This window comes from Salmo salar, chromosome ssa01 (assembly GCF_905237065.1).
Source record: "Salmo salar chromosome ssa01, Ssal_v3.1, whole genome shotgun sequence".
Lineage (NCBI taxonomy): Eukaryota > Metazoa > Chordata > Actinopteri > Salmoniformes > Salmonidae > Salmo > Salmo salar.
Genome location: NC_059442.1, coordinates 139,645,415 through 139,672,504, shown reverse-complemented (window position 1 = coordinate 139,672,504; position 27,090 = coordinate 139,645,415). Strand labels below are relative to the sequence as shown.

Here is a 27,090-nt window from a genome sequence, read left to right as displayed (position 1 = left end):
GTGTGTGTGTGTGTGTGTGTGTGTGTGTGTGTGTGTGTGTGTGTGTGTGTGTGTGTGTGTGTGTGTGTGTGTGTGTGTGTGTGTGTGCGTGTGTGCGTGCGTGCTCAAACACACATGCATGTGGGGTTCTGGGAAAGGAAGTGAGTCCATCTGATGATTGGGCATGTGCCTGAACTCAGTTTTATACATTGTAGTCTCATTTCCAATGACCGGTCATTTTTGACTGGGAACACCACAGGTGTACAAAAGTTAAATAAAACACCCAAAATGTAATGAAAATGGTCAAAATGTTTTTTGTGTGTCCAGACGCCCTGTGTGGACAAAGTCATGGAACTTTATGACAATCAGATTAAATTAACAACCTTTTTCAGAGAGAAAACCTATAAATCGGTCCAATTCGACCGAAACACAGCAGGAGGGTTAAGGGGAGGAGATAATTAATATAAGGATTTTCAAGCCTTGAGACAATTGAGATATGGATTGTGTATGTGAGCCATTCAGAGGGTAAATGGGCAAAACTAAATATTTAAGTGCCTTTGAACGAGGTATTGTAGTAGGTGCCAGGCTCACCGGTTTGTGTCATGAACTGCAACGCTGCTGAGTTTTTCATGCTCAACAGTTTCCCATGTGTCTCAAGAATGGTCCACCACCCAAAGAACATCCAGACAACTATACACAACTGTGGGAAGCATTAGAGTCAACACGGGCCAGCATCCCTGTGGAATGCTTGCGAAACCCTGATGAATTGAGGCTGTTCTGAGGACAAAAGGGAGGGTGCAACTCAATATTAGGAAGGTTTTCGTAATGTTTTTGTACAGTCAGTGTAGAACCATTCAACAGAACACAGTGCATGTGTTGTCACAATTAAGGAATGCAAAACATTCTTTAGAAATCTCAGGGCACTCTCCTCTAGATGTTTATGCATCCATGGATGCATAATCATCTGTATTTTTAGCTGGTAAAAAAACTGGCTGCAAAGCAAATGCACTTAGAGTTCATTGTCACTTTATGTTATCTGCCTATTCTTTCCAACAGCTTTCTGCTGAAAGCTCAGAGCATCTTTAAGCACAAACTTCTGTGTTTTTTGTCATTCGCAGCTGTCTGCGAGATTCTGGAATAGCAACAGCCTCAAGGCGTTCACGGCTGCGTCTTAACTGTCTGGAGAGCTACCTGCCAGCTTGGTTTTAATTCCTTGCAAGGTGAGAGTGCACTATAACAAGTGTGTTTATTCCTGTCAGCTGTTTGTCTGCCCGGAGGAAACACAAAGCTAACAGTAGCTTTACCTGTTTGCCACAAATGTGCTTTCCATTCATATGCCTGTAACGTATTGTATTCCTCCTGATCCGTTTAACTATGGATTTTTACCCTCTGTGTCTCGTTCCTCTTGTTGCTTTGTGTCTGTCTTTGTTTGCATTAGCTTTGTCTCAGAAGCTTTGAGAAGACAAACTCTCTCTATTTCATTCTCTGCCTCAAAAAAAGGGGGGGGGTTGCCTAATTTGGGGTTGCCTGATTTGTAAATGGGGTCGAGAGAGAAACGCTTAAATAAAATAAATAAAATCATGCTTGGTTCATAGAACCGGGGTTAGGTCAGTAAACTCCAGTAGGCGCTAGATGTGGTTGTAATAAACAGAGCAGTTTCTGTTTCCTTCCTACAAATGTGACTCTATCTTATGAACCGTTTAAGCTACTAAATATTTTGGCCCCATCAAAGATACGGAATACATATGTGTCTTCTGTTTCCCTCTACAATGCCCACAATGCGTGCAGGACTCATTAGAGCAGAGTGGACAAGAGCAGAAACTAAATCAGACTGGAGGGAAAAGAACATCATCAATGATAACGATCTTCTCTACACAGAAGATCATTCAAATTTAATGCCGGATGATTTTCTGAACTTCTCAATACCTTTCTGATGTATTTTAGTCACTTCAAACAATACTTCCTTGAGATTGAAAAGCACTGTCAGACTGATTTGTAATCGACTGTCATAGTCCCAATTAAAAAAGTCAACATTGGGAACGCATGATGCAGGGTATGCATTCCTGCTGATGTAAGAATAAGGCTGATAGGATCATTATATTATAAAGCAATAAAATACTTCCACATCATGTTATTTTGCACTTATATAGCCATACGTTGGCATGGAAATTGACTAAATATGAAAACAATTGACAATATAATGTATATTCACTATGGTCAGGTGCTTAGACTATATATTTGTGAGGATAATAAGGGTATTCGGTAAGGGTACCATTTATATTGTTGTATTTGGTAAGGGTACCATTTATATGGTAGCGTTCTTAACCTAAAACTCAGTGATCTCGTCAAGAGTTTCGGACCTCTTGGCGTAACGATTAAGGTGTTGGCATGACAGTGGGTCTGAGTCCCAGTCAGCGCTATAATATAGTTAGTATGAAGCCAGCCAGAATAAGAGTGAGGGCCAACACGTCATTACATTAACTGAGCATTACTTTCCCCAAAGTATTTAAACAAGTAAATTGCCTATTACTGAGGGTGGAATCCTCCCTATCAATCGCTTCCGCATCTTAGCCATTCGCTTACGATACATTAAACTCAAATCAGTGTGATTTATTAGAATGCTGCAAGTCTGATCATTACTGCACACCCTCCACCATCTCCCTTCCCAGTACTTTGGCAGGGTGGGTCAGGCGTGGGCTGTGTGGTGAGAACGCTGAAACACAAAGACCCGCTTGCCTCATGCATTAATCAGCATTTGGTGTGTAGCACAGTCCTGTGGTGACGCCCGTTATGAGGTTTCAAACAGCTTATTAACCACACAGAGATGATAACCATAGGTACCAGTTGTGTGTAGAAAGGGTACAGTGGAGTGGAGATGTGACCTTGAAGTACAGATGCAGTCAAATATATTGGCACCCTTGCACAATCAAGTGCAATGGAGAAGAATGTTCTGTTTTTTCTTCTAAAAACTGGTTGAATAGCTATTTTAATCCTGTAGGCACCTTCAACTTATCACAGGTGAGATAAAATACACAGTAAATGAGAATCATTGCCTCCAATCAAATTAATTCGAATTGTGAACAATATTTAGTCCATTTTTAAATGTTTTTATTTCAGTTAATTTTCTTTTCCTTGTCCTGTTTACTTCTAAATCAAACAAATACATGTGTAAACACCAAAAGTTTTTTCAATTTCAACTTATTTTAGATGAAATAGTGTCATGCATCTGTAGGCCATTTGTGTAGAAATGGGAAAGCAAAAGCTGTTCTGTCGGCTATTCCTAATTTTAGAGGATTGTACCTGCCAATATTTATAGCTGTACTCGTAAGCTTCTCTGGTAGGCCTCTCGCATCTTGTCCCTGATTTGCAAGCTTGACAAATTGGTTGAGATAGAATTAGTGACGAAGAAATGTTTTCTGTGAACAACAACAATAAACACAAGAGCAACTCAATGTGGTCGTAAATTGATGGATGAAACCAGCAGGGTTTCTTGTTTTATGCAAACAGAGTGCAGAGGTAAGCAGGATGGGTATGAAAAGTGCTTACTGACAAACAGTAAAAGGGTGTTATGTAAAATCACTCAAATCCACAGAGACATGAAACTGCTTGACAAGAGACAGTTTGGATCTAGGGCAATCAGGGTACATCAGGTACAATTCCAGAATTGTGAATTTATATTTGAATCCTTTGTTCACCAAGGCTTTACTGCAATTGAGTTTAATTGTGTAAAAGCTTCCCTGCTTCTTAAAAATGGTTCCCCTCTATTCTTTATCTTAAACAGTGATGATGCATTAGAGCTGGTCTCAGTGAAACTCTATTGCAGAAGCTTCACAGGCACTTGTAGAAATGACTCATGGCCATCAAATACAACATTATCTCTTGAAAAGATTATGCTCTTTTTCTCATTTGAGCTCAAATACATTCTCAAGTCTTACTCATACACTACATGACTAAAAGTATGTGAACACCTGCTCGTTGAACATCTCATTCCAGAATCATGGGCATTAATATGGAGTTGGTCTCCCCTTTGCTGCTATAACAGCATCCACTCTTCTGGGAAGGCTTTCCATTAGATGTCGTAACATTGCTGCGGGGACTTAGTAAGTGAGCATTAGTAAGGTCAGGCACTGATGTTGGGTGATTAGGCCTGGTTCGCATTCCAATTCATCCCAAAGCTGGTCGATGGGGTTGAGGTCAGGACTTTGTGGAGGCCAATCAAGTTCTTCCAAACTGATCTCGACAAACCATTTCTGTATGGACCTCGCTTTATGCACGGGGGCGTTGTCATGCTGGAACAAGAAAGGGCATTCCCCAAACTGTTGCCACAAAGTTAGCAGCACAGACTCGTCTAGAATGTCATTGTATGCTGTAGTGTTAAGATTTCCCCTCACTGGAACTAAGGGGCCTAGCCCGAACCCTTAAAAACAGCCACAGACCATTATTCCTCCTCCACCAAAATTTACAGTTGGCACCATGCATTCTGGCAGGTAGCATTCTGGCAGTTAGCATTCTCCTGGCGTCCGCCAAACCCAGATTAGTCCGTCAGACTGCCAGATGGGGAAGCGTGAGTCATCACTCCAGAGAAAGCGTTTCCCCTGCTCTAGAGTGCAATGGCGGTGAGCTTTACACCACTCCGGCCGGCGCTTGGCATTGAACATGGTAATTATAGGCTTATGTGTGGCTGCTCGGCCATGGAAACTCATTTCATGAAGCTCCTGACGAACAGTTCTTGTATTGACTTTGCTTCCAGAGGCCATTTGGACCTCGGTAGTGATTATTGCAACCGAGGACAACAGTTTTACGCGCTACACGCTTCAGCACTCGGTGGTCCCGTTCTGTGAGCTTGTGTGGCCAACCACTTCGCGGCTGAGCCGTTGTTGCTCCTAGACGTTTCCGATTCACAATAACAGTTGACTGGGACAGGTTTAGCAGGGCAGAAATTTGACGAACTGACTTGTTGGAAAGGTGACATCCTATGACGGTGCCACGATGACAGTTACTGAGCTCTTCAGTAAGGCCATTCTAATGCAAATGTTTGTCGATTTAGATTGCATGGCTTTGTGCTTGATTTTTATACACCTGTCAGCAACGGGTGTGTCTGAAATAGCTATATCCACTAATTTGAAGGGGTCTCCACATACTGTTGTATAGATATATGCCAGGGCCTTTAAGTGCATATTTGGAGTAAATTTGGATAATCTGACAAGAATAAACCTTGTGACATTGTTCACAGCCCATACAGCGTCAACTCCTCTGGTACTTTGCTAAAATGGGACAAGTTGTCACCAGGGCATCACATTCGTCCAGTGATCCAGTGTTCTGCTACAGCTGTCAGCCCGTGGCGTGAGAGTACCATGGTAGTCATCAGGAAAAGCATATTGACAGACACAGAGGACATGACCATTCTGTTCTGCTCTGGTCCTGGTGTAAGCACCCATTTTGGCCATGGGAGGGCTGCAAAGATATATGAACAGTAAGGCCTTTTAGAGTTTCTCACAGTCCCCTGCAATTGATGTATGGGTGAAGTGTGTGTAGTTTGTACTGTAGAGATGACTCATAAGCTGATTTGATAAATGCTGTACAAGCACAAATACTGACCGCTACCTACGGTGAGGTGAGTGACTGAAGAGCTGGCGGTAAACCAACCTTTAGGATACATAACAAAGGGAAATGTAATGTTTAGGAGAGGCATTTCACAGTGATAAGGATTATTTTACTGTACTGCATATCTCACTGGAACATATTTTAGAAATCATCCACCGATCCCATCAAAAATGTTACCTTCAAATGCTAAATTACAGTTACATCACAACAAGCAGTACAACAAAGGTTGAATGTGGTGCTGTGTGGGTGTTGTTGTGAGAATCTAAATAGGAAGTTTTTGAATAAAGAAATAAATGCTAAATCACACTGCTGGCGTTGTCTCTCGGTTTACATGAACATTTACTTTATAGGGTTGGTCTGGGCCTCATTGAAAGCAAAATGCATGGCATTTTTCTATGTAAACAAAGCAATGTCCAATGACAGAAATTACAACCTTGACTATATACCATCTATTGTGACTACTGTCCAGTGTTGCGGTAAAGACAAACATTGCTCTTCTTATTAAATATAGCCTTTTAATGAGAAATAGATTATTATATGAAACATTCATTTGAAATAAGCTGATATAATGATTTCAACATAACAGCAAAAATTACATATGCAAGGTATTAGGAGCTGTATCTTCAATCAAATGTATCCATGGAACATTGCAGTGATGTTATGCTGATAGAGCTAATGTGTGCTTGTTTCATGTATGCAGTGGTCAAAACGAACTAATTTCATATTGTATATTTCATATACTTTGATCAAAACAGTCAGAAATTACCATCCCTCTCTGAGATTCATAATGAAGTAAATAACTTGAGAATGGAGTGTAATTGTAATTTGTGCAAGGTACACCAACAGTAATTGTAGTTATTCTCAGTAATAATGGCCTCTTTTGTTCTCTTGAAATGACTATAATTCATGTTGTCTTTGATGTTATAACTATTCCAACACAAAGTTTCTATTTACAGGTATAATGTACATAGGAGAGACAGTGTCAGGAAATGGAGACTCTCTTACTGATGGTTCATCTTCCCACAAACCAGCCGGCCTTTAGGTAGAAAACATGTATCTCAGGCTGAGATGAGCGACAGATCTGCATTGATGTGGTCTGAGTTGCTAAATTCCTTTGAATATCTATCTTGTATTGTAATGTTTGTACTGTAACTAAACTAAGAGCAATTTCCCTCTAAGTATTTGAAAGGGATAGGTAACAGGCACTTAATAATAATATAGGTAGTGTTCTTTGATACTTCTGAGATAGTATGACGTTTGACATTATGTTCAATTCTGTAGCTATATATAGCTATAAACATATTTCATGCCGGTGCTTTCAATAAAGTATGACTAGAAATATTAAACAACCTTGTTTCTGAGGGTTAAAATCTGTTTTGCATGGTCGTTAGAAAGTTAAGATCCAACGTGGCATTAAGAAAATAAAGATTAAAATCAACAGAAGTATTTGAAGCTTTTATATTTCTCATCTGTTTCTCATCTGGGTTCACTCTATTTAACAGAAATCCAATGACATTACAATGTCATCCCATAATCCCACAGAATATACTCTCTCTGTCCACTGTGCTATCCTCCATTTTAAATTAATTGGGGGAAAAATAACAACAACATAAAAAACACAAATGGGATATTTTTCATGTTTTTGAAAAATGTATTGGGGGCTTTCCATGTCTTATGTGTACTCAGGGAAATGTATGGCTTTTATGGTGTCTGTTGCAGATGTCCGTGAATTATCCATGTGCCGTAAAGCTTGACACATCAGCAGTCACAAGGTGTACGTTTTGCAAAGCTGTACGAAATAGCATTGATTGTTCATCTTCAGACCACAATATTATACTCAGGCACCAGAAGAAACCACCTCATGAGAAATGCAGGTAGAATTTCAATCATGGGAGGTAGCGCCTAAAGACAAGTTTTAGCTTTGACTGGATTCACTCACTCTCAAATGACACATTCAATTAACGAACATCAATAAGCATCAGGCGAAATAAAGGTATACACATACAGTATATAAACAGCTGGCTTCCGTTATTTGACATGAAATGACTATCCGCTGCCTTATACCTTACTACACAAAGAACGGTATGCAGACTTGTCATGGATTATCAATTTTTCAAAGAGAATATATAGCTAACGCTTACAGCTTACAGTTTGCTAGGTTATTTAACCCTTAAAATGTATAAATGCCTTCATACTGTATTAAACTGTCCTTTTACATATTTGTAATATTTTGTTTGTTGATAAAGCATATTCACTGAAATAAAAGCATGATATCTGGTCTGCCCTAATGTGACTAAAAAGGTTTAACTTAGTAAAGAATGGCAGTTTCAGATATCACCTTTGTTCCCTTAGAGTAAAATAAAGGCCTCTTTGTCACCAGAAGATGGATACATTTTTTTCTTATTCCCTTTTTATGCTATTTTAGGAAATGACAGACATGCTGGGACAAATATGGTACAGTCTTTAACGTGGTTTCCATGAATCTTCTTCTTTATCCAACTAAAAGGCTTCATCAATATTTTGGAGTTCTCTTTAACAATTACACTTACAAAGTTGTTAATATTACATCAAAAGGCAGAACAAAAAGGTCCAAAAAGAAAAAAAAAGAGAAAACTAAATAAAAAGGAATATTCTGTTTGCTCTTCTTTTTGTTTGTTTGTTTGTTTGTTTACTGTATCTCAGCAGAGTTTGGTAGTCAGGTGATCTGATTGTTTCAGTATCTCTGTGTTGTACATGTCCAAGGCGTGGTTGACCCGGATCATCTCGCTGTTGTTCAGCTTGAGCCTGTGCTTCAGCATACAGGAAAACAGGTCCAGCTGGGGTTTCCCGGGTGCCACTGGAGGGGCCAGGCGGTTAATCCGCTCCCTAATGTCCAGTAGCAAGAGCATGACAGAGGAGGAGGAGTAAAACTGGGTCCCCTGTGTGTACGACTGGTTCACCTGCTGCACGGCGCTGCGGAGCAGGTCAGCGTTGAAGCGCAGGCTGTAGCCAAACACCTGGATGTCAGAGATCTTGATGTAGATCTGGCGCTTGTTGGGATCGGACAAGTCGACGGGACCGTGGCCCGTATCGTTGCGCAGCCCGGTGGGCACCTTGGCTCGGCTTCGTAGGTAGATGTGCACCGTCTCAAAGAACGTCTTCCACTGGTTGCCTAGCAGCAGGGTCCAGTTGAAGCACTGGGAGTTCCCCAGCCTTGTTTTCTCCCAGCGCGGGTAGCCGTGCTCGCCAAAGGGCATGCTCCAACCCTCCGAGTGGCTGCCACTGAACGGGTTAACGTAAACAAAGAACAGGGGGTCGATGCTGCTGTTGCGCATCTGGCAGATCTTCATGGACAGCCCGTTGATCATGTGGAGGTAGTCCATCCGGTTCTTGTTGCTCTTCAGGGTCAGGGACATGCGCTTGCGCCACCGTGGGTCGAAGAATGTCTCCAGGCGGATCTCGTTGCTTATGAAGGTGGTGTGGATGTAGAGACGCGAGTCCATCTTCTGGAGCAAGTACTTGAGCTCCAGGTCCTGGAAGTCCAGGTCGGTCTCGAAGCTGATGAACTGCTCGCTGCGCTCAGAGTCCACGTTCTGGGGCTCACAGCGACCTCTGTACAGCTTGTAGCCCTTATTGCAGGAGCCACACTGCGAGATGTTGGCCAGGCTGCACATGGCACAGCTGTTGTTGCCCCCAATGATACATGGGATGGGTCTCTGGCATAGGGTGACACCCGTGTGGCAAACGCACGTCCTCTGGCTCTCCAGGAAGGTCCCCCAGAAACCATTCTCATTGCAGTAGAGGAAGGACTGGACCCTGTTTAGCCACTGCATCACAGACCTGGAGAATGGATAGAGAGAAAGAGAGAAAGAGAGAAAGAGAGAAAGAAAGAAAGAAAGAAAGAAAGAAAGAAAGAAAGAAAGAAAGAAAGAAAGAAAGAAAGAAAGAAAGAAAGAAAGAGAAAGAAAGAAAGTGTCAGAGCCAGAGTGAGCGACAGGGAAAATACAACAATGGGGAGGGGAGATACAGGGATAAAACAAATGCACCAATATTAATGACTGTTTAGCAAGCACAAACTCAGTGTTAAAGTCTGAGGATTAAATTCCACTGTCACTGCCACAGCCTGGTACTGTTTGTAAGGGTGTAGTCAGTGGAGGGGATAATGTATTCCTCAAAGACGGAGTTCCTTTATTTCCTTCATGTGGGATGGCAGCATTATTTCCTATGCAAACCGTGTCTCTTATTCTCCCTCAGGCATCCCTTTCTGTCAACTTGACAGTACTGAAATGCTCTACTGGGAGACTGTGAGATGAGGGTGAATCCAGAATCCTGATTTCTAGGAGAGGATTGAGAGGATGAGCTAAAGGTTAGCCTGATATGCTAATGAACCGGCATGGTAACGACGACGGATGACCTAGTGCTTGAAAAGCCAGGGAGCCCCAAGCCATCCCAAAATGAACCATGGGTAGGGCATGGGAAGGGGAGAGAGGAAACACTCTACAGACTCAAACTACTTTTTCTCCTCTGGGATGTGAAAGGTTGAAGGATATGAGGATTTGAGGATTCATGTACAATTATAATCAGACAGATTCCAAAAAGTGAAAACTGCTTTAGCTGTATGGATACATGATTGGAAAGTTTTACTTTGAGTTAGCACTGATTCTGAACAAATTAAGTTCAGATCTGAGAAAATATATTTTAATCCATTGAACATTTTCATCTTTGCAGTGTCTTTACTTAGCAATTCTTGCATCAACCTGAATCCATTACTTTGTGAACACTGATTAAACTGACAAAAAGCAGATGTACTTATAAGGCAGTCTTCAAAATGTCTGCATATATTTTCAGTCCAACCCTGATAAAAGTCCCTTTCTCTTTGTGTTCCCCTTAACTGAGGAGTATCCAAGGATAAGAGTAACATTGTGAAATAACAAAGACAAGGCTGATTGCATGTCCCGCAACATTGACCCTACTATGCACTTTGAGAAAGTAATGCATTTGTTGACGGCCACAAATTCATCCCACTCTTATCTCTACAGGACATAAAGACAAAGCCAATGGCCATTGTGTTGGAATGAAAAATAGGTTCCAGTGCTCATGTAAGAGCATCTTGAATCTTGAGAGGAATCTTGAATGTTTCACAGAAGAGATTGATAAATGTACCATGACTAAACAAACAAAGTTGACAGACAAAACTTATAGACAGGTTTTCAATGATGTTTGTAGCAAGTATAAACTGTACAGAACACCATTTTGACAAACTTGTCTCCAAAGCTTCAGAGAACACAATACACTAAGAAAAAAAGCTTATATTGAGAAACTAAAAGGCTTCTTTGACTGTCCCCATAGGAGAACCCTTTGAAGAACCATTTTTGGTTCCCGGTATAACTGTTTTGGGTTCCATGTAGAACCCTTTCCACAGAGGGTTCTACATGGAACCCAAAAGGGTTCTCCTTGGAATCAAAAAGGGTTCTCCTATGGGGACGACCCTTTTCTTCTAAGAGTGTAGTCCTCTGGCATTGACGCAAAACTTGAGGTATAAGGCCCTAGTCCTCCTTTTCCCTGCACTCAGGTACTTATTGGACTATTGAGAAATATTTTGCTGCATAATCTACGGATTCTATGTGTTATCACAAATGAAAAAACGAAATACATTTAAAAGATTTTGCGGACGTTTACGCCACAAAGATTGAACCATTCCTATTAGTTTTATTATCTATTAATTTACATACGAGAGGCAGGCATACTCATATTATTCTATATATCCCCCTTGAATTCATTGTCAATAACTGGAGTTTTGTGTGTGTGTGGTCAGTGCCGTTTAAGATTACGGTGGAGGTTTTTTGGGGGGGAGCATGGCCTTATTTCTATTACAGGATATTGGACGACTGTCATTCATTTTCCATTCACCCAGCTCAATGTAACATCAATAAGTTCATGCTACTACACGATTCTCACATTTTCTCTATACCCATCATGAGGTTGCTACAATTTAGGCTACAAATTAAAGTTTACAATGTAGGTGAATAGGTCGAGAGAAAAATTTGAGAAATCAAAGTGACAGACAGTGACACATTCAATACCACATTGTACAGTCTTGCCTGCATCTACTAGCTGATCTAGGGTGTATTCATTAGTCCAAACAGTTGCAAACAAGAGTTTCTATTGGACAAATTTGTTTATCCCCGTTTCATTCCGTTTGCTTCCCTTTAAGAAATGTTTTTCAACAGAATTTGTCACAATGAATACACCCCTGATAGCCCACACACAGTTCACTTTCATAGCAGCCACATACAAACAGCATGATCACTTTGCTCGTTGTATGATTCCTTCTCACATCTACGCGCTGTCCTCCTCTCACCTTTTCCCTTCGCTTGTGAAGTTCAGTGCACAACACAACAGCTATCTTTGACCAGGCTAAAAAACCTTGCCAAGCCTTCATATCATAACCACTAAACGCTATACACATCCTACATTGTTGTCACCATATCTGCTAACTCAGAGTCAACATAGCTATTTGATACAATCTTGCATTATAGTGTACAGCCAGTTACACCGTCATGCCCCAGTGGCAATAAATTAAAACAACCAAAAGCTTACCTTGACATGGAAAAGTTCCAGTGTTGGATAGCCTTAGCCAGCTAGCTAACTTAACATCCCTCTCTGTTTGAGGCAGATGTTTGAGTAGGCTAAACTAGCTAGCTGCATTTGCTAGCTAAGTAAGTGAAAGTGAAACAAATGCAACAAAATAAATCTCTCTCTTGCTTCTCCTTTATTTTTGAAGAAATTAATTTGTTCAAAACTGTTCAATTTTTGTCTTTCTCTTTCTTTGAGTCAACTACTAACCACATTTCATGTACTGCAGTGCTAGCTAACTGTAGCTTATGCTTTCAGTACTAGATTCATTCTCTGATACTTTGATTGGGTGGACAACATGTCAGTTCATGCTGCAAGAGCTCTGATAGGTTGGAAAACATCCTCCGGAACTCGTCATAATTACTGTGTAATTCTATGGAAGGGGGCGACAACCATGAGCCTCATAGGTTTTGTATTGAAATAAATATACCCAGAGGAGGACGGAAACTAGCTGTCCTCTGGCTACACCATTGTGCTACCCTATAGAGTACTGTTGAGTCTACTGTGGACCCTCAATGCAAAACAGTTTGTTTTAATCAATTATTTGGTTATGTGAATATATTTAGTATATTTTTATTTAAAAAAGTTTACTTTTTAATGTTTCACTATTTTTATTTTTATGAAATTCACTGGGAGGATGATCCTCCCCTTCCTCCCTTGAGAGCATCATGCTGGTAGTTGTATTTTTCCTTATTCATTCCCAAGTGACTGGGTTGAGTTTGCCACAGGGGATGAGTTGGAAATTAGTGGGAATGAACACTGTTTGTTTTCGCGAATCACAGCACAATCTCAGTGTTTGTAATGGGGCATCAGACAGCTCACAAGTCCCCTTCTGTGTGGGGGAATGAGTGAAGAAGAAAGAGAGAAGGATAAAATAAGAGAACTACAAGAGAGCGGGAGGTACAGCATACAGAGAGAAAGACAGATACAGAGAGGGATATATATTTCACGATACTGATGATTGAATTAGATAATTTTCCTATTGGTGCATTACATTGGAGGACAAAAATACCCTGTGATTTCATTACTGATAGAAGTTCTTATGTAAGGGAGTTATTGTACCAGACATGCACTACATATACAAAAGTATATGGACACCCCTTCAAATTAGTGGATTTGGCTATTTCAGCCACACCCGTTGCTGACAGGTGTATAAAATCGAGCACCCAGCCATGCAATCTCCATAGACAAACATTGGCAGTAGAATGTCCTTACTGAAGAGCTCAGTGACTTTCAACATAGCACCGTCATAGGATGCCACCTGTCCAACTAGTCAGTTTGTCAAATTTCTGCCCTGCTAGAGCTGCCCGGTCAACTAGAAGTGCTGTTATTGTAAAGTGGAAACGTCTATGAGCAACAACGGCTCATCCGCAAAGTGGTAGGCCACACAAGCTCACAGAACGGGACCACCAAGTGTTGAAGCGTGTAGCAAGTAAAAATGGTCTTTCCTCGGTTGCAACACTCGGTACTGAGTTCCAAACTGCCTTTGGAAGCAACGCCAGCACAATAACTATTCTTCGGGAGCTTCATGAAATGGTTTTCTGTGGCCGATCAGCCGCACACAAGCCTAAAATCACCATGCGCAATGCCAAGCGTCGGCTGGAGTGATGTAAAGCTCACCGCCATTGGACTCTGGAGCAATGGAAACGCGTTCTCTGGTGTGATGAATCACGCTTCACCATCTGGCAATCTGATGAACAAATCTGGGTTTGGCGGATATCAGGAGAATGCTACCTGCCCAAATTCATAGTGCCAACTGTACATTTTGGAGGAGGAGGAATAATGGTCTGGGGCTGTTTTTCATGGTTCAGACTAGGCCCCTTAGTTCCTATGAGGGGAAATCTTAACGCTAGAGCATACAATGACATTTTAGATGATTTTGTGGAAAGCCCTTTCCTGTTTCAGCATGACAATGCCCCCATGCACAAAGTGAGGTCTATACAGAAATGGTTTGTCAAGATCGGTATGGAAGAACTTGACTGGCCTGCACAGAGCCCTGACCTCACCCCATTGAATACCTTTGGGATGAATTGGAACACCAACTGTGAGCCAGGCCTAATCGCTCAACATCAGTGTCCGACCTTACTAATGTTCTTGTGGCTGAATGGAAGCAAGTCCCCGCAGCAATGTTCCAACATCTAGTGGAAAGCCTTCCCAGAAGAGTGGAGGCTGTTACAAGAGCATAGGAGGACCAACTCCATATTAATGCCCATGATTTTGGAAGTAGATGTTCTACGAGCAGGTGTCCACATACACTACATGATCAAAAGTATCTTAACATCCATAACCCTGTCAAAGTCAATAACAAATATTGCTAATTAATATATAGAGTACAGTCAAATCGGTAAACATGCTAAAGTCTGTCTAAGGATAATTACTTTGATACATAGACACAGATATCGATTACTTGGTCGGGAGTTATGCTATTTGATATTGGTCACCATTAAAAACATATTGTTTTTACCTCGTAACACATCTCATGTTTTTCTAATGTGAGCTCATTCTACCTCCAGTCTAACAGCTCCAGGCTGATGAGGTCCCGTGTGGCTCAGTTGGTAGAAACTGGCGCTTATGATACCAGCGTTGTGGGTTCGAGTCCCACAGTGGCCCAGTATGGAAATGCATGCACTCAATATTGTAAGTTGCTTTTGATAAGAGCGTCTGCTAAATGACTTAAATGACAAATTACTGCAATTAGAGCTAGCCATCACTGAGGGACAGAGACTTATCTGAGGCCTTTCATATGTAGAGACGGACGCCACGCTTTAGTTGCTCATTTAATTACAGTCGGTTCTTTGATGGAATAACACATTTATCTTAGAGATATGGCGTATGTGTCCATGAAATGGCAACCAAGCTTAAATAAGCGTGACACCATCCTACACTGTAGCTCAAGCTTAAACCTATGAAAATATAACTTACGCACATGGCTCATGGTTGTATTGTCATTTGTTTATGCATAGGGCCAGGAGTCTTTCTTGACCATGTGATCTGACCAGGAAAAACGTAGTGGCTCACAGTAAAACACAAAATCTCATGATCCTCGTTCTGCAGTACATCCAGTACCACAGCATGCTAAAAAGAAACCAACGATGAGGCTCTACTCTTTGCTGCTTTGAATATTCCACTCATTATCCCTGCAAAAACACCATCAATGTTTAAAAGGGTACGGTCCAGCTATGCCTGTAGATTGCCTGTGGATTGTGTAACGTGATTATTGGTAGAGATTTAAAACCTCTACAGGATCAGTGTCCCCTCCGCGGGACGGTAGGCTAATGTGATTTGTCATGGAAATTGCAAGATTATGTTATAATGCTTGTATTGCATTATAATGGTTGTTTTATTCGACAAAATAGAGTATTCTGTTAACTATTGAGTGTGTGTTCTACTGAGGATGGGCCTCTATGAGATAACACTGACAGAGGAGATTTACGATGTCTTTGGGTGATAAAACCTAAAGAGCATTCCAGAGAACATGAGACAATGTTTTTGTGCTATACCGTACCAGGGTGAGATGGTTCCAGTTTGGAGTAGGAGGACCAGACACTGGTCTATACAATGAAGACTGTTGACACAGCAGTTGCTGTCTGCTATGTATTATAGATATCTTTCATACAAATCTTAACCTTGTGACCATTCTATGTATCTGTTGTTCGTCATGTAGGTTGAGAGGCGTGTATCTTGGCTATAAAAGATCTTTGAACTTTTGTTTTATCACTCTCAACGGTTCATTAGAAATGGTGCATCGTTGAAAGTCATTGCTATTGCAAAGCTCTTATTATTAAAGATGTAGTTTAAGTATAACTCTGACCTGTGTGACAAGTTTGTCTCTCCTCATTTGATAATACAGAAATTAACCACCACAGATTAGCATGAGGTTGTAAGTAACAAGAACATTTCCCAGGACATAGACATATCTGATATGGGCAGAAAGCTTAAATTCTTGTTAATTTAACTTCACTGTCCAAATTACAGTAGCTATTACAGTGAAAGAATACTATGTCATTGTTTGAGGAGAGTGCACAGTTATGAACTTGAAAATGTATTAATAACCCAGTTAGGCACATTTGGGCAGTCTTGATACAACATTTTGAACAGAAATGCAATGGTTCATTGGATTAGTCTAAAACTGCACATACACTGTTGCCATCGAGTGGCCAAAATCTACATTCTGCCTAGATTCCTAAGTCATATATTGGCCTTTCTCTTGCATTTCAAAGACGTATGTTTTTTCTTTATATTATCTTTTACCAGATCTAATGTGCTATATTCCCCTACATTCATTTCACATTTCCACAAACTTCAAAGTGTTTCCTTTCAAATGCTATCAAAAATATGCATATCCTTGCTTCAGGTCCTGAGCTACAGGCAGTTAGATTGGTTATGTCATTTTAGGCGAAAATTGAAAAAAAGGGTCAGATCCTTAAGACGTTATTAATTAGACTATAGGGAGCAGACAGAAGTCAAGCCACAACCATCAAAGTCCTCCCTGGGTTTCCCACTGCAGGTCTGGAGCCAAGTAGCCTTCCACAGTAGGGTCAAACTGTGGAGAAACCTCCTCCAAACCTGGAGAGACTGGGCTAATATTGTTACTGCAGTTGTCCAAGGCTCTCCACTACCGGAGTCCGAGGGGGACTACAGCAGCCTTGCTCCCTATTATTATAGACTTGAGTCCCGTCAGTGGGCAGTAGATCAGTAGAAGGGCTTGCTTGGTGGTAACAGGCAGTCTTTTCTCTCTCCAACTCGGCCCTTCAGGGCAAAGGCCATGCCACCAGAGAGGCTGGGCCCTCAGTTCAATTCTGAGCAGCAGGACAACAAGGTCTACTGCTGCTACTACTAGTGCTGGATGTACTGGTGCTGGTGTGGATTTGTGTGCTTTTTAAATAGAGTTGCATTGCACTATATTGCACACAGATATAGATGAAATTCAAAATAAGATATCACCTTAACTTATCCTAAAAGCTGTGGGAGTACACAGCCTACTGTCACGTCCTGACCAGTAAAGGGGTCATTTGTAATTGTAGTATGGTCAGGGCGTGGCAGGTGGTGTTTGTTTTGTGTGTTTTGTTTTTTTTTGGTTCTAGGGGATTTTGGTTCTAGTTTTCTATTTCTATGTTTATTGTCCATGTTTGGCTGAGTATGGTTTCCAATCAGAGGCAGGCGTTTCTCGTTGTCTCTGATTGAAAGCCATACTTAGGCAGCCTGTTTTTTCCTGTGTTTTTGTGGGTCGTTGTTTTCTGTATAGCCTGTATGCCTTATGGAACTGTTTCGTCGTCTGTTTATTTTGTTTTGAGTGTTCTTTCAAATAAAGAAGAAAGATGAGCACTATACCCGCTGCATTTTGGTCACCGTTCATCAACGCCTATGACACCTACCTGATAATATGTGTGCTTGAATATAAAATGAATAGTTAAACCTGTTCCTTATGTATATGAACTAAGCCCAACAGCAAGGGACTAATTTATCATATCAGCCCTCTGTACTGTATGTCTCCAGAGAAAACATGATACAAACAGTAGTATCACTATGTCTAGTTTATGCTCTATTGTTGGTATCAAAGAGAAACATGGATGTGGCTACTGGTCTGAAGGAAATTATGCCTATTGACACAGTGCATCTCTCACTTCCACGGATGCATGCGCACATGCATACATACACACACACAGGCACACAATCATTCACTCACACATAAACACACACACATACACACACAGACACACAATAATTCACTCACACACACACACACACACACACACACACACACACACACACACACACACACACACACACACACACACACACACACACACACACACACACACAAACAAATAAACAAACAGTTTCTCTTCACAGTGCCATCAGGCATCCTTGATGTGTGCTCTGCCGAGCAAAGAGTGTGCACTGCTTTGATAAACCCTTCGAACAAACCCTTTGCCAAAGCATGCATCCGAGCGTGGGTGTATTCCTTCAACCTGAGTGACAGTTGACAGCTGCTTGTTCCTTAACCACAAAAACATACATTTTGTGGATTTTCTCTATCTATTTGTATATTGACATTCATCCAAGCAGTAACATTTTGGGATATTTTAACGTCAAGCATTTAGTGTGTTATTTCAGTTCATGTTGTCTGGTATATTTTGGGGTGGAATGAATGACTCCATTTCAGACAGCATAGCACAGTGCCATGTCTGTATCAACGCGTGCTGTCTGTAGTCACAGTAGGTGATGGCACATTGTGCACTGACCTGTCCAGAGATCCCCCACGGTTAGATAATCTTTCATCCTAAATAGTGAAATACTAGGTAGGACTGGGGTTCAGTGGGTGTTTACATGATTTCATGGACAGAAAACTATAACAGCCAGCAAATTCAAAGTCAAAATGCATCACATACAGTATTCACATACAGTACTTCAACAGGCAGCACTGAAATAAAATACTGAAACTCCGCTACCTCTACCTATGTTGCAGTTTATCTCTGACTATATGTGAAAACACCCTTGAGTGGTACCGTGTTCCACAACATCAGCATCAAAATGCTATATTATCCAAAACAATGCAGTATTATAAGGGTTACATAATGCCTTTTTACTGCTTCTGAGACCCACCTCTCCCTAGGCATCTGGTGGTTGGGGTTGTGGTGGCAGCGGATGCTGAGGCCAAAGAGCTTGCGGGCGGTGCGCTGGATCTTGAGCCTCTGGGTCTCCAGGGAGCTCTGGAGCAGGCGGTAGCGGGCCTGCAGGTCCCAGTCACTGCCCCACAGGAGGTGGACACTGCTGACCGGCAGGAAGTGGGTGGAGGGCAGCCTCTTCAGGAACGACTTAAACTCATCTGGAGGAGGGAGAGAGAGGGAGGGAGGGAGGGTGAGTAAGAGATATTGAGGGAAACAGACAAAGACTGTCTGTTGTCAGTGCAATCTTGGGTCAGTCATCTTTTCTTTCAGTTCTCAAGTATTTTTTCTCTATGGGTTTCAACTGAAGCTTAAGTGGCATCATGATGCATTACATGCCTTGAATTAAGCTCTCAAAATACCATTGGCATTTATCATGTTGATACATCTGCTCAAACTAAAATACTCTCGATGAATATGAATCCACCGTTTTCTACCCTTGTTTTAAAAATGTCTATTAGCTGATACTGTAGGCACTTCACCTTAGAAATCTCTTCAGTGGATGCATTGCAGCCAATGACCTTGAGCGACTCAAACTCATTTTGTGTGTCCTCTATAATATATAAATATATATATGTATGGCTGTCAGGTTTTATTTGGCTCCTTTTATTACTTGTTAATAAAATATAAGTACGAACCCTGTCAGGTGGATACTGAGCGATTCCCTTTGGGAGTAACCAGCCTTCTCTGTACTTCACTATTCTGACTTGATCAGTAGGGGATGAGACAGGGGATGCTCGGTGATGTGACTGAGTGTTTGGACAGAAATAACTGTCAGCAATGTGGGTCATTCGCTAGGCATTTGGAATATGGTGGTTTGTTGATAGGGTTTCTCCAACTGAAACAATGCAGATAGCGTTTTGATTGTAACGGTTTTATAATGATGACATCTGTTTTCAAGGGCACATGTTCTATTTTGCAAGCTGTATCAACAGAAGTTATCGTTTCACCCTTTGGTTCATGCAGGAGGCTGTACTGATTGCATGGTGTGTGGCTTCCCTATCTGACTGACAATATATCCTCACACACATTTAGCCTGCGGTGTGCTTAGTGAAACCTGGCTGAGGTGGTAGAGAATTGACTGTTACGATTAACTCCTGGAGACTTTTTCTAAAACAGAAGCTGTTCCAATGGGCCCTTGAATTATTCATCCCCACTTTATTGCAGATTGGCTCCAAGAAGTTATCATAGAAGGTGTAGAAGGTGACTCGCGTAAAATGCAGACACTCCCGATAAAAACCAGCTGACAGTATGAATTTAGAGCTTACTGTTAGTGGATATACCATTATACCACTGTTTTCTGTGGATATTGGATGCTGTAAAGACCCGCTTCTGTTCTACTGAATGACAGATCGGCCATTAAAGCCTAGCTGAGGTCCATATGCAAACGTTCCTACAGTACAGTCATAACTGGCCTCTCCAGAGACGGAAACCAGTGACGGAAGACAGTACCGTGTAGTATCAAAGAGCCCTCACTGCTGCTCCATCATCCTATTTTTCCAACTTAATTGAGGAAAATAAGAACAATCCTAAATGTATTTTTGATACTGTCGCAAAGCTAACTAAAAAGCAGCATTCCCTAAGAGAGGATGGCTTTCACTTCAGCAGTGATAAATTCATGAACTTCTTTGACGAAAAGATCATCATCATCATTAGAAAGCAAGTTACAGACTCCTCTTTAAATCTGCATACTCCTCCAAAGCTCAGTTGCCCTGAGTCTGCACAACTCTGCCAGGACTTAGGATCAAGGGAGACACTCAAGTTTTTTAATAATACACTCAGCACAAAAATAAACGTCCTCTCACTGTCAACTATGTTAATTTTCAGCAAACTTATAATTTGTAAATAGTTGTATGAACATAACAAGATTCAACAACTGAGACATAAACTGAACATGTTCCACAGGGGGGGTCAAAATCAAAAGTAACAGTCAGTATCTGGTGTGGCCACCAGCTGCATTAACTACTGCAGTGCATCTCCTCCTCATGGACTGCACCAGATTTGCCAGTTCTTGCTGTGAGATGTTACCCCACTCTTCCACCAAGGCACCTGCAAGATCCCAGACATTTCTGAGGGGAATGGCCCTAACCCTCACCCTCCGATCCAACAGGTCCCAGACATGCTCAATGGGATTGAGATCCGGGCTCTTCGCTGGCCATGGCAGAACGCTGACATTCCTGTCTTGCAGAAAATCACGCACAGAACGAGCAGTATGGCTGGTGGCATTGTCATGCTGGAGGGTCATGTCAGGATGAGCCTGCAGGAAGGGTACCACATGAGGGAGGAGGATGTCTTCCCTGTAACGCACTATATTGAGATTGCCTGCCATGACAACAAGCTCAGTCTGATGATGCTGTGACACACCACCCCAGACCATGATGGATCCTCCACCTCCAAATCAATCCCGCTCCAGAGTACAGGCCTCGGTGTAACACTTATTCCTTTAACCTGTTGGGGCTAGGGGTCAGTATTTGCACGGCCGGATAAAAAACGTACCCGATTTAATCTGGTTACTACTTCTGCCCAGTAACTACAATATGCATATAATTATTGGCTTTGGATAGAAAACACCCTAAAGTTTCTAAAACTGTTTGAATGGTGTCTGTGAGTATAACAGAACTCATTTGGCAGGCCAAAACCTGAGAAGATTCCTTACAGGAAGTGGCCTGTCTGACCATTTCTTGCCCTCCTTGATCATCTCTAACAAATACAGGGGATCTCTGGCATGACGTGACACTTCCTACGGCTCCCATGTGCTCTCAGAAGGCGGGAAAAAGCTGAACGATGTAATTCCATCCCCAGGCTGAAACACATTAGCGCGTTTGGCAAGTGCTCTATCAGAGGGCCATTAGACTGAGGCTCGTGCATGAGGGGATAGCATGCTTTTACTTTCACTCTCTTTGTAATAAAAAACAATTTCCCGGTCGGAATATTATCGCTTTTTTACGAGAAAAATGGCATAAAAATTGATTTTAAACAGCGGTTGACATGCTTCGAAGTACGGTAATGGAATATTTAGAATTTTTTTGTCACGAAATGCGCCATGCTCGTCACCCTTATTTACCCTTTCGGATAGTGTCTTGAACGCACGAACAAAACGCCGCTATTTGGATATAACAATGGATTATTTGGGACCAAACCAACATTTGTTATTGAAGTAGAAGTCCTGGGAGTGCATTCTGACGAAGAACACCAAAGGTAATAACATTTTTCTGATAGTAAATCTGACTTTGGTGAGTGCTAAACTTGCTGGGTGTCTAAATAGCTAGCCCGTGATGCCGGGCTATCTACTTAGAATATTGCAAAATGTGCTTTCACCGAAAAGCTATTTTAAAATCGGACATATCGAGTGCATAGAGGAGTTCTGTATCTATAATTCTTAAAATAATTGTTATGTTTTTTGTGAACGTTTATCGTGAGTAATTTAGTAAATTCACCGGCAGTGTTCGGTCGGAATGCTAGTCACATGCTAGTCACATGCTAATGTAAAAAACTGGTTTTTGATATAAATATGAACTTGATTGAACAAAACATGCATGTATTGTATAACATAATGTCCTAGGGTTGTCATCTGATGAAGATCATCAAAGGTTAGGGATGCATTTAGCTGTGGTTTGGGTTTATGTGACATTATATGCTAGCTTGAAAAATGTGTGTCTGATTATTTCTGGCTGGGTACTCTGCTGACATAATCTAATGTTTTGCTTTCGTTGTAAAGCCTTTTTGAAATCGGACAGTGTGGTTAGATTAACGAGAATCTTGTCTTTAAAATGGTGTAAAATAGTCATACGTTTGAAAAATTGAAGTTTTTGCATTTTTGAGGTATTTGAATATCGCGCCACGGGATTACACTGGCTGTTGAGCCCATAGAGGTTAACGATAAACGTGAATCCGACCATCACCCCTGGTGAGACAAAATCGTCACTCGTCAGTGAAGAGCACTTTTTTCCAGTCCTGTCTGGTCCAGCGAAGGTGGGTTTGTGCTCATAGGCGACGTTGTTGCTGGTGATGTCTGGTGAGGACCTGCCTTATGACAGGCCTAAAAGCCCTCAGTCCTGCCTCTCTCAGCCTATTGCGAACAGTCTGATCACTGATGGAGGGATTGTGCGTTCCCGGTGTAACTCGGGCAGTTGTTGTTGTTGCCATCCTGTACCTGTCCCACAGGTCTGATGTTCAGATGTACCGATCCTGTGCAGGTGTTGTTACACGTGGTCTGCCACTGCGAGGACAATCAGCTGTCCGTCCTGTCTCCCTGTAGCGCTGTCTTAGGCGTCTCACAGTACGGACATTGCAATTTATTGCCCTGGCCACATCTGCAGTCCTCATGCCTCCTTGCAGCATGCATATGGCACATTCACGCAGAGGAGCAGGCACCCTCAGCATCTTTCTTTTTGTGTTTTTCAGAGTGAGTAGAAAGGCCTCTTTAGTGTCCTAAGTTTTCATAACTGTGACCTTAATTGCCTACCGTCTGTAAGCTGTTAGTGTCTTAACGACCGTTCCACAGGTGCATGTTCATTAATTGTTTATGGTTCATTGAACAAGCATGGAAAACAGTGTTTAAACCCTTTACAATGAAGATCTGTGAAGTTATTTGGATTTTTACTAATTATCTTTAAAAGACAGGGTCCGGAAAAAGGGATGTTTCTTTTTTTGCTGAGTTTATATCTCGACACATTGATGAAAATAATCATGGCCTCTAAACCTTCAAGCTGTATACTGGACCCTATTCCAACTAAACTACTGAAAGAGCTGCTTCCTGTGCTTGGCCCTCCTTTGTTGAACATAATAAAATGCTCCCTATCCACCGGATGTGTACCAAACTCACTAAAAGTGGCAGTAATTAAGCCTCTCTTGAAAAAGCCAAACCTTGACCCAGAAAATATAAAAAACGAATTGGCCTATATCGAATCTCCCATTCTTCTCAAAAATGTTTGAAAAAGCTTTGCGCAGCATCTCACTGCCTTCCTAAAGACAAACAATGTATACGAAACGGTTCAGTCTGGTTTTAGAACCCATCCATAGCACTGAGACTGCACTTGTGAAGGTGGTAAATTACCTTTTAATGGCGTTAGACCGAGGCTCTGCACCTGTCCTCGTGCTCCTAGACCTTAGTGCTGCTTTTGATACCATCGATCACCACATTCTTTTGGAGATTAGAAACCCAAATTGGTCTACACGGACAAGTTCTGGACTGGTTTAGATCTTATCTGTTGGAAAGATATCAGTTTGTCTATGTAGATGGTTTGTCCTCTGAAAAATCAACTGTAAATTTTGGTGTTCATCAAGGCTCCGTTTTAGGACCACTATTGTTATCACTATATATTTTACCTCTTGGTGATGTCATTTGAAAACATAATGTTAACTTTCACTGCTATGCGGACAACACACAGCTGTACATTTCGATGAAACATGGTGAAGCCCCAAAATTGCCCTCCCTGGAAGCCTGTGTTTCAGACATAAGGAAGTGGATGGCGGAACATTTTCTACTTATTAAACTCGGACAAAATAAAGATGCAAGTTCTAGGTCCCAAGAATCAAATGGATATTCTGTTGAATCCGACAAATAAACTGTGGACCTTGGCATTACTCTGGACCATGATCTCTCTGTTGACAAACATATCAAGACTGTTTCAAGTACAGCTATTTTATCTACGTAACATTGCAAAAATCAGAAACTTTCTGTCCACAAATGTGGCAAAAAAATGTATCCATGCTTTTGTCACTTCTAGGTTAGACTACTGCAACGCTCTACTTTCCTGCTACCCAGATAAAGCACTGAATAAACTTCAGTTAGTGCTAAACACGGCTGCTAGAATCTTGACTAGAACCAAAAGATTTGATGATATTACTCGATTGCTAGCCTCTCTACACTGGCTTCCTGTTAAGGCAAGGGCTGATTTCAAGGTTTTACTGGTAACCTACAAAGCATTACATGGGGTTGCTCCTACCCATCTTTCCGATTTGGTCCTGCCGTACATATCTACACATACGCTACAGTCAAAAAACGCAGGCCTCCTTACTGTCCCTAGAATTTCTAAGCAAACAGCTGGAGGCAGGGCTTTCTCCTATAGAGCTCCATTTTTATGGAATGGTCTGCCTACCCATGTGAGAGACGCAGACTCAGTCTCAACCTTTAAGTCATTATTGAAGACTCATCTCTTCAGTAGGTCCTATGATTGAGTGTAGTCTGGCCCAGGAGTGTGAAGGTGAACGGAAAGGCACTGGAGCAACGAACCGCCCTTGCTGTCTCTGCCTGGCCAGTTCCCCTCTCTCCACTGGGATTATCTGCCTCAAAGTCACTGGCTTATTGGTGCTCTTCCATGCCGTGCCTAGGAGGGGTGCATCACTTGAGTGGGTTGAGTCACCGATGTGACCTTCCTTTCCGGGTTGGCGCCCCCCTTGGGTTTGTGCCGTGGGGGAGATCTTCGTGAGCTATACTTGGCCTTGCCTCAGGATAGTAAGTTGGTGGTTGAAGTTATCCCTCTAGTGGTGTGGGGGCTGTGCTTTGGCAAATTGGGTGGGGTTAAATCCTACCTGTTTGGCCCTGTCCGGGGTATCATCGGACGGGGCCACAGTGTCTCCCGACCCCTCCTGTCTCAGCCTCCAGTATTTATGCTGCAATAGTTTATGTGTCGGGGGGCTAGGGTCAGTCTGTTATATCTGGAGTATTGCTCCTGTCTTATCTGGTGTCGTGTGTGAATTTAATTATGCTCTTTCTTTCTCTTAGAGGACCTGAGCCCTAGGACCATGCCTTAGGACTACCTGGCCTGATGTTTCCTTGCTGTCCCCAGTCCACCTGGTCGTGCTGTTGCTCCAGTTTCAACTGTTCTGCCTGCGGCTATGGAACCCTGACCTGTTCACTGGACGTGCTACCTTGTCCCAGACCTGCTGTTTTCAACTCTCTAGAGACAGCAGGAGTGGTAGTGATACTCTGAATGATCAGCTATGAAAAGCCAACTGACATTTACTCCTGAGGTGCTGACCTGTTGCACCCTCTACAACCACTGTGATTATTATTATTTGACCCTACTGGTCATCTATGAACATTTGAACATCTTGGCCACGTTCTGTTATAATCTCTACCCGGCACAGCCAGAAGAGGACTGGCCACCCTCATAGCCTTGTTCCTCTCTAGGATTCTTCCTAGGTTCCGGCCTTTCTATGGAGTTTTTCCTAGCCACTGTGCTTCTACACCTGCATTGCTTGCTGTTTGGGGTTTTAGGCTGGGTTTCTGTACAGCACTTTGTGACATCAGCTTATGTAAGAAGGGCTTTATAAATAAATTTGATTGAAATTTGACTGAATATAGTTTTTATTGTATTTATTTTTTATTTAACCTTTATTTAACTTTATAGTTTAAGGGGATAAAATAACTAAATAATTAAGCATAATGTTAATTCATCTGTTACAGGTAGTTACATATAGTTTGTGGACGAAGACACATGGCCGAACAAAACTATAGTAGACTGTACAGTAGACTAAGACTTGCAGTAAACTAGAATTTGCTATCAAATATCCTTCCCTGCTTACCTGAGTTCTCAAAGTCCTTGTAAGAGGTTGCCCATGACTCCGCCTGCCCCAGCAGGGTGTTCTCCATGATCTGGATGTCGGTGATGGGACAGTTGCATTGTGGGTACTCGTCAGAACACATGCAGATACACTGGCTGTTTCGGCAGACGTACTCCCCCTCCCCGTTACACATGATGTAGCTCAGAGCTGACTGGACAAACTTCTCCTGGAGGTACTCTGGAAAAATGACCTGGAGACCTGGAACACAAAGGGAAATGGTTCATAAGATACATGTCTAAAACACAGTTATGCTGTTTTGAAAAGAGAGGTTGGTATGAAATTGCATTTGAACTGAAAGTTTAACCTCTACATCTGTATCAGTGTAGATATGTTGAGATACAGGTTTCAAATCTATATTCAGTAGCAGTCAAAAGTTTGGACACACCTACTCATTCAAGGGTTTTTCTTTATTTTAACTTTTTCTACATTGTAGAATAATAGTGAAGACATCAAAACTAGGAAATAACACATAGAATCATGTAGTAACCAAAAAAGTGTTAAATAAATAAAATATATTTTATATTTGAGATTCTTCAAAGTAGCCACCCTTTGCCTTGATGACAACTTTGCACAGTCTTGCCATTCTCTCAACCAGCTTCAGAAGTAATGCTTTTCCAACAGTTTTGAAGGAGTTCCCACGTATGCTGAGCACTTG

General features: G+C 41.8%; 1 protein-coding gene and 1 long non-coding RNA gene across 2 annotated transcripts in view; one reads left to right on the top strand and one right to left on the bottom strand.

Annotated features, from left to right (window-relative positions):
• LOC106565761 (uncharacterized) overlaps positions 1–25,649 on the top strand; it is a 35,938-nt gene extending 10,289 nt beyond the window's left edge. Inside the window, exons 3-4 of the long non-coding RNA XR_001319726.1 lie at positions 1,098–1,199; positions 25,594–25,649. This is a non-coding gene — a long non-coding RNA (uncharacterized lncRNA). The remainder of the gene's footprint in view (positions 1–1,097; positions 1,200–25,593) is intronic.
• LOC106565751 (BMP/retinoic acid-inducible neural-specific protein 1) overlaps positions 6,079–27,090 on the bottom strand; it is a 168,126-nt gene continuing 147,114 nt past the window's right edge. Inside the window, exons 6-8 of the mRNA XM_014133232.2 lie at positions 26,397–26,633; positions 18,805–19,027; positions 6,079–9,402 (exon numbers count right to left, since the gene is read on the bottom strand). Of these exons, the coding sequence (XP_013988707.1) occupies positions 8,262–9,402; positions 18,805–19,027; positions 26,397–26,633 (1,601 nt within the window). The 3' untranslated portion in view covers positions 6,079–8,261. The remainder of the gene's footprint in view (positions 9,403–18,804; positions 19,028–26,396; positions 26,634–27,090) is intronic.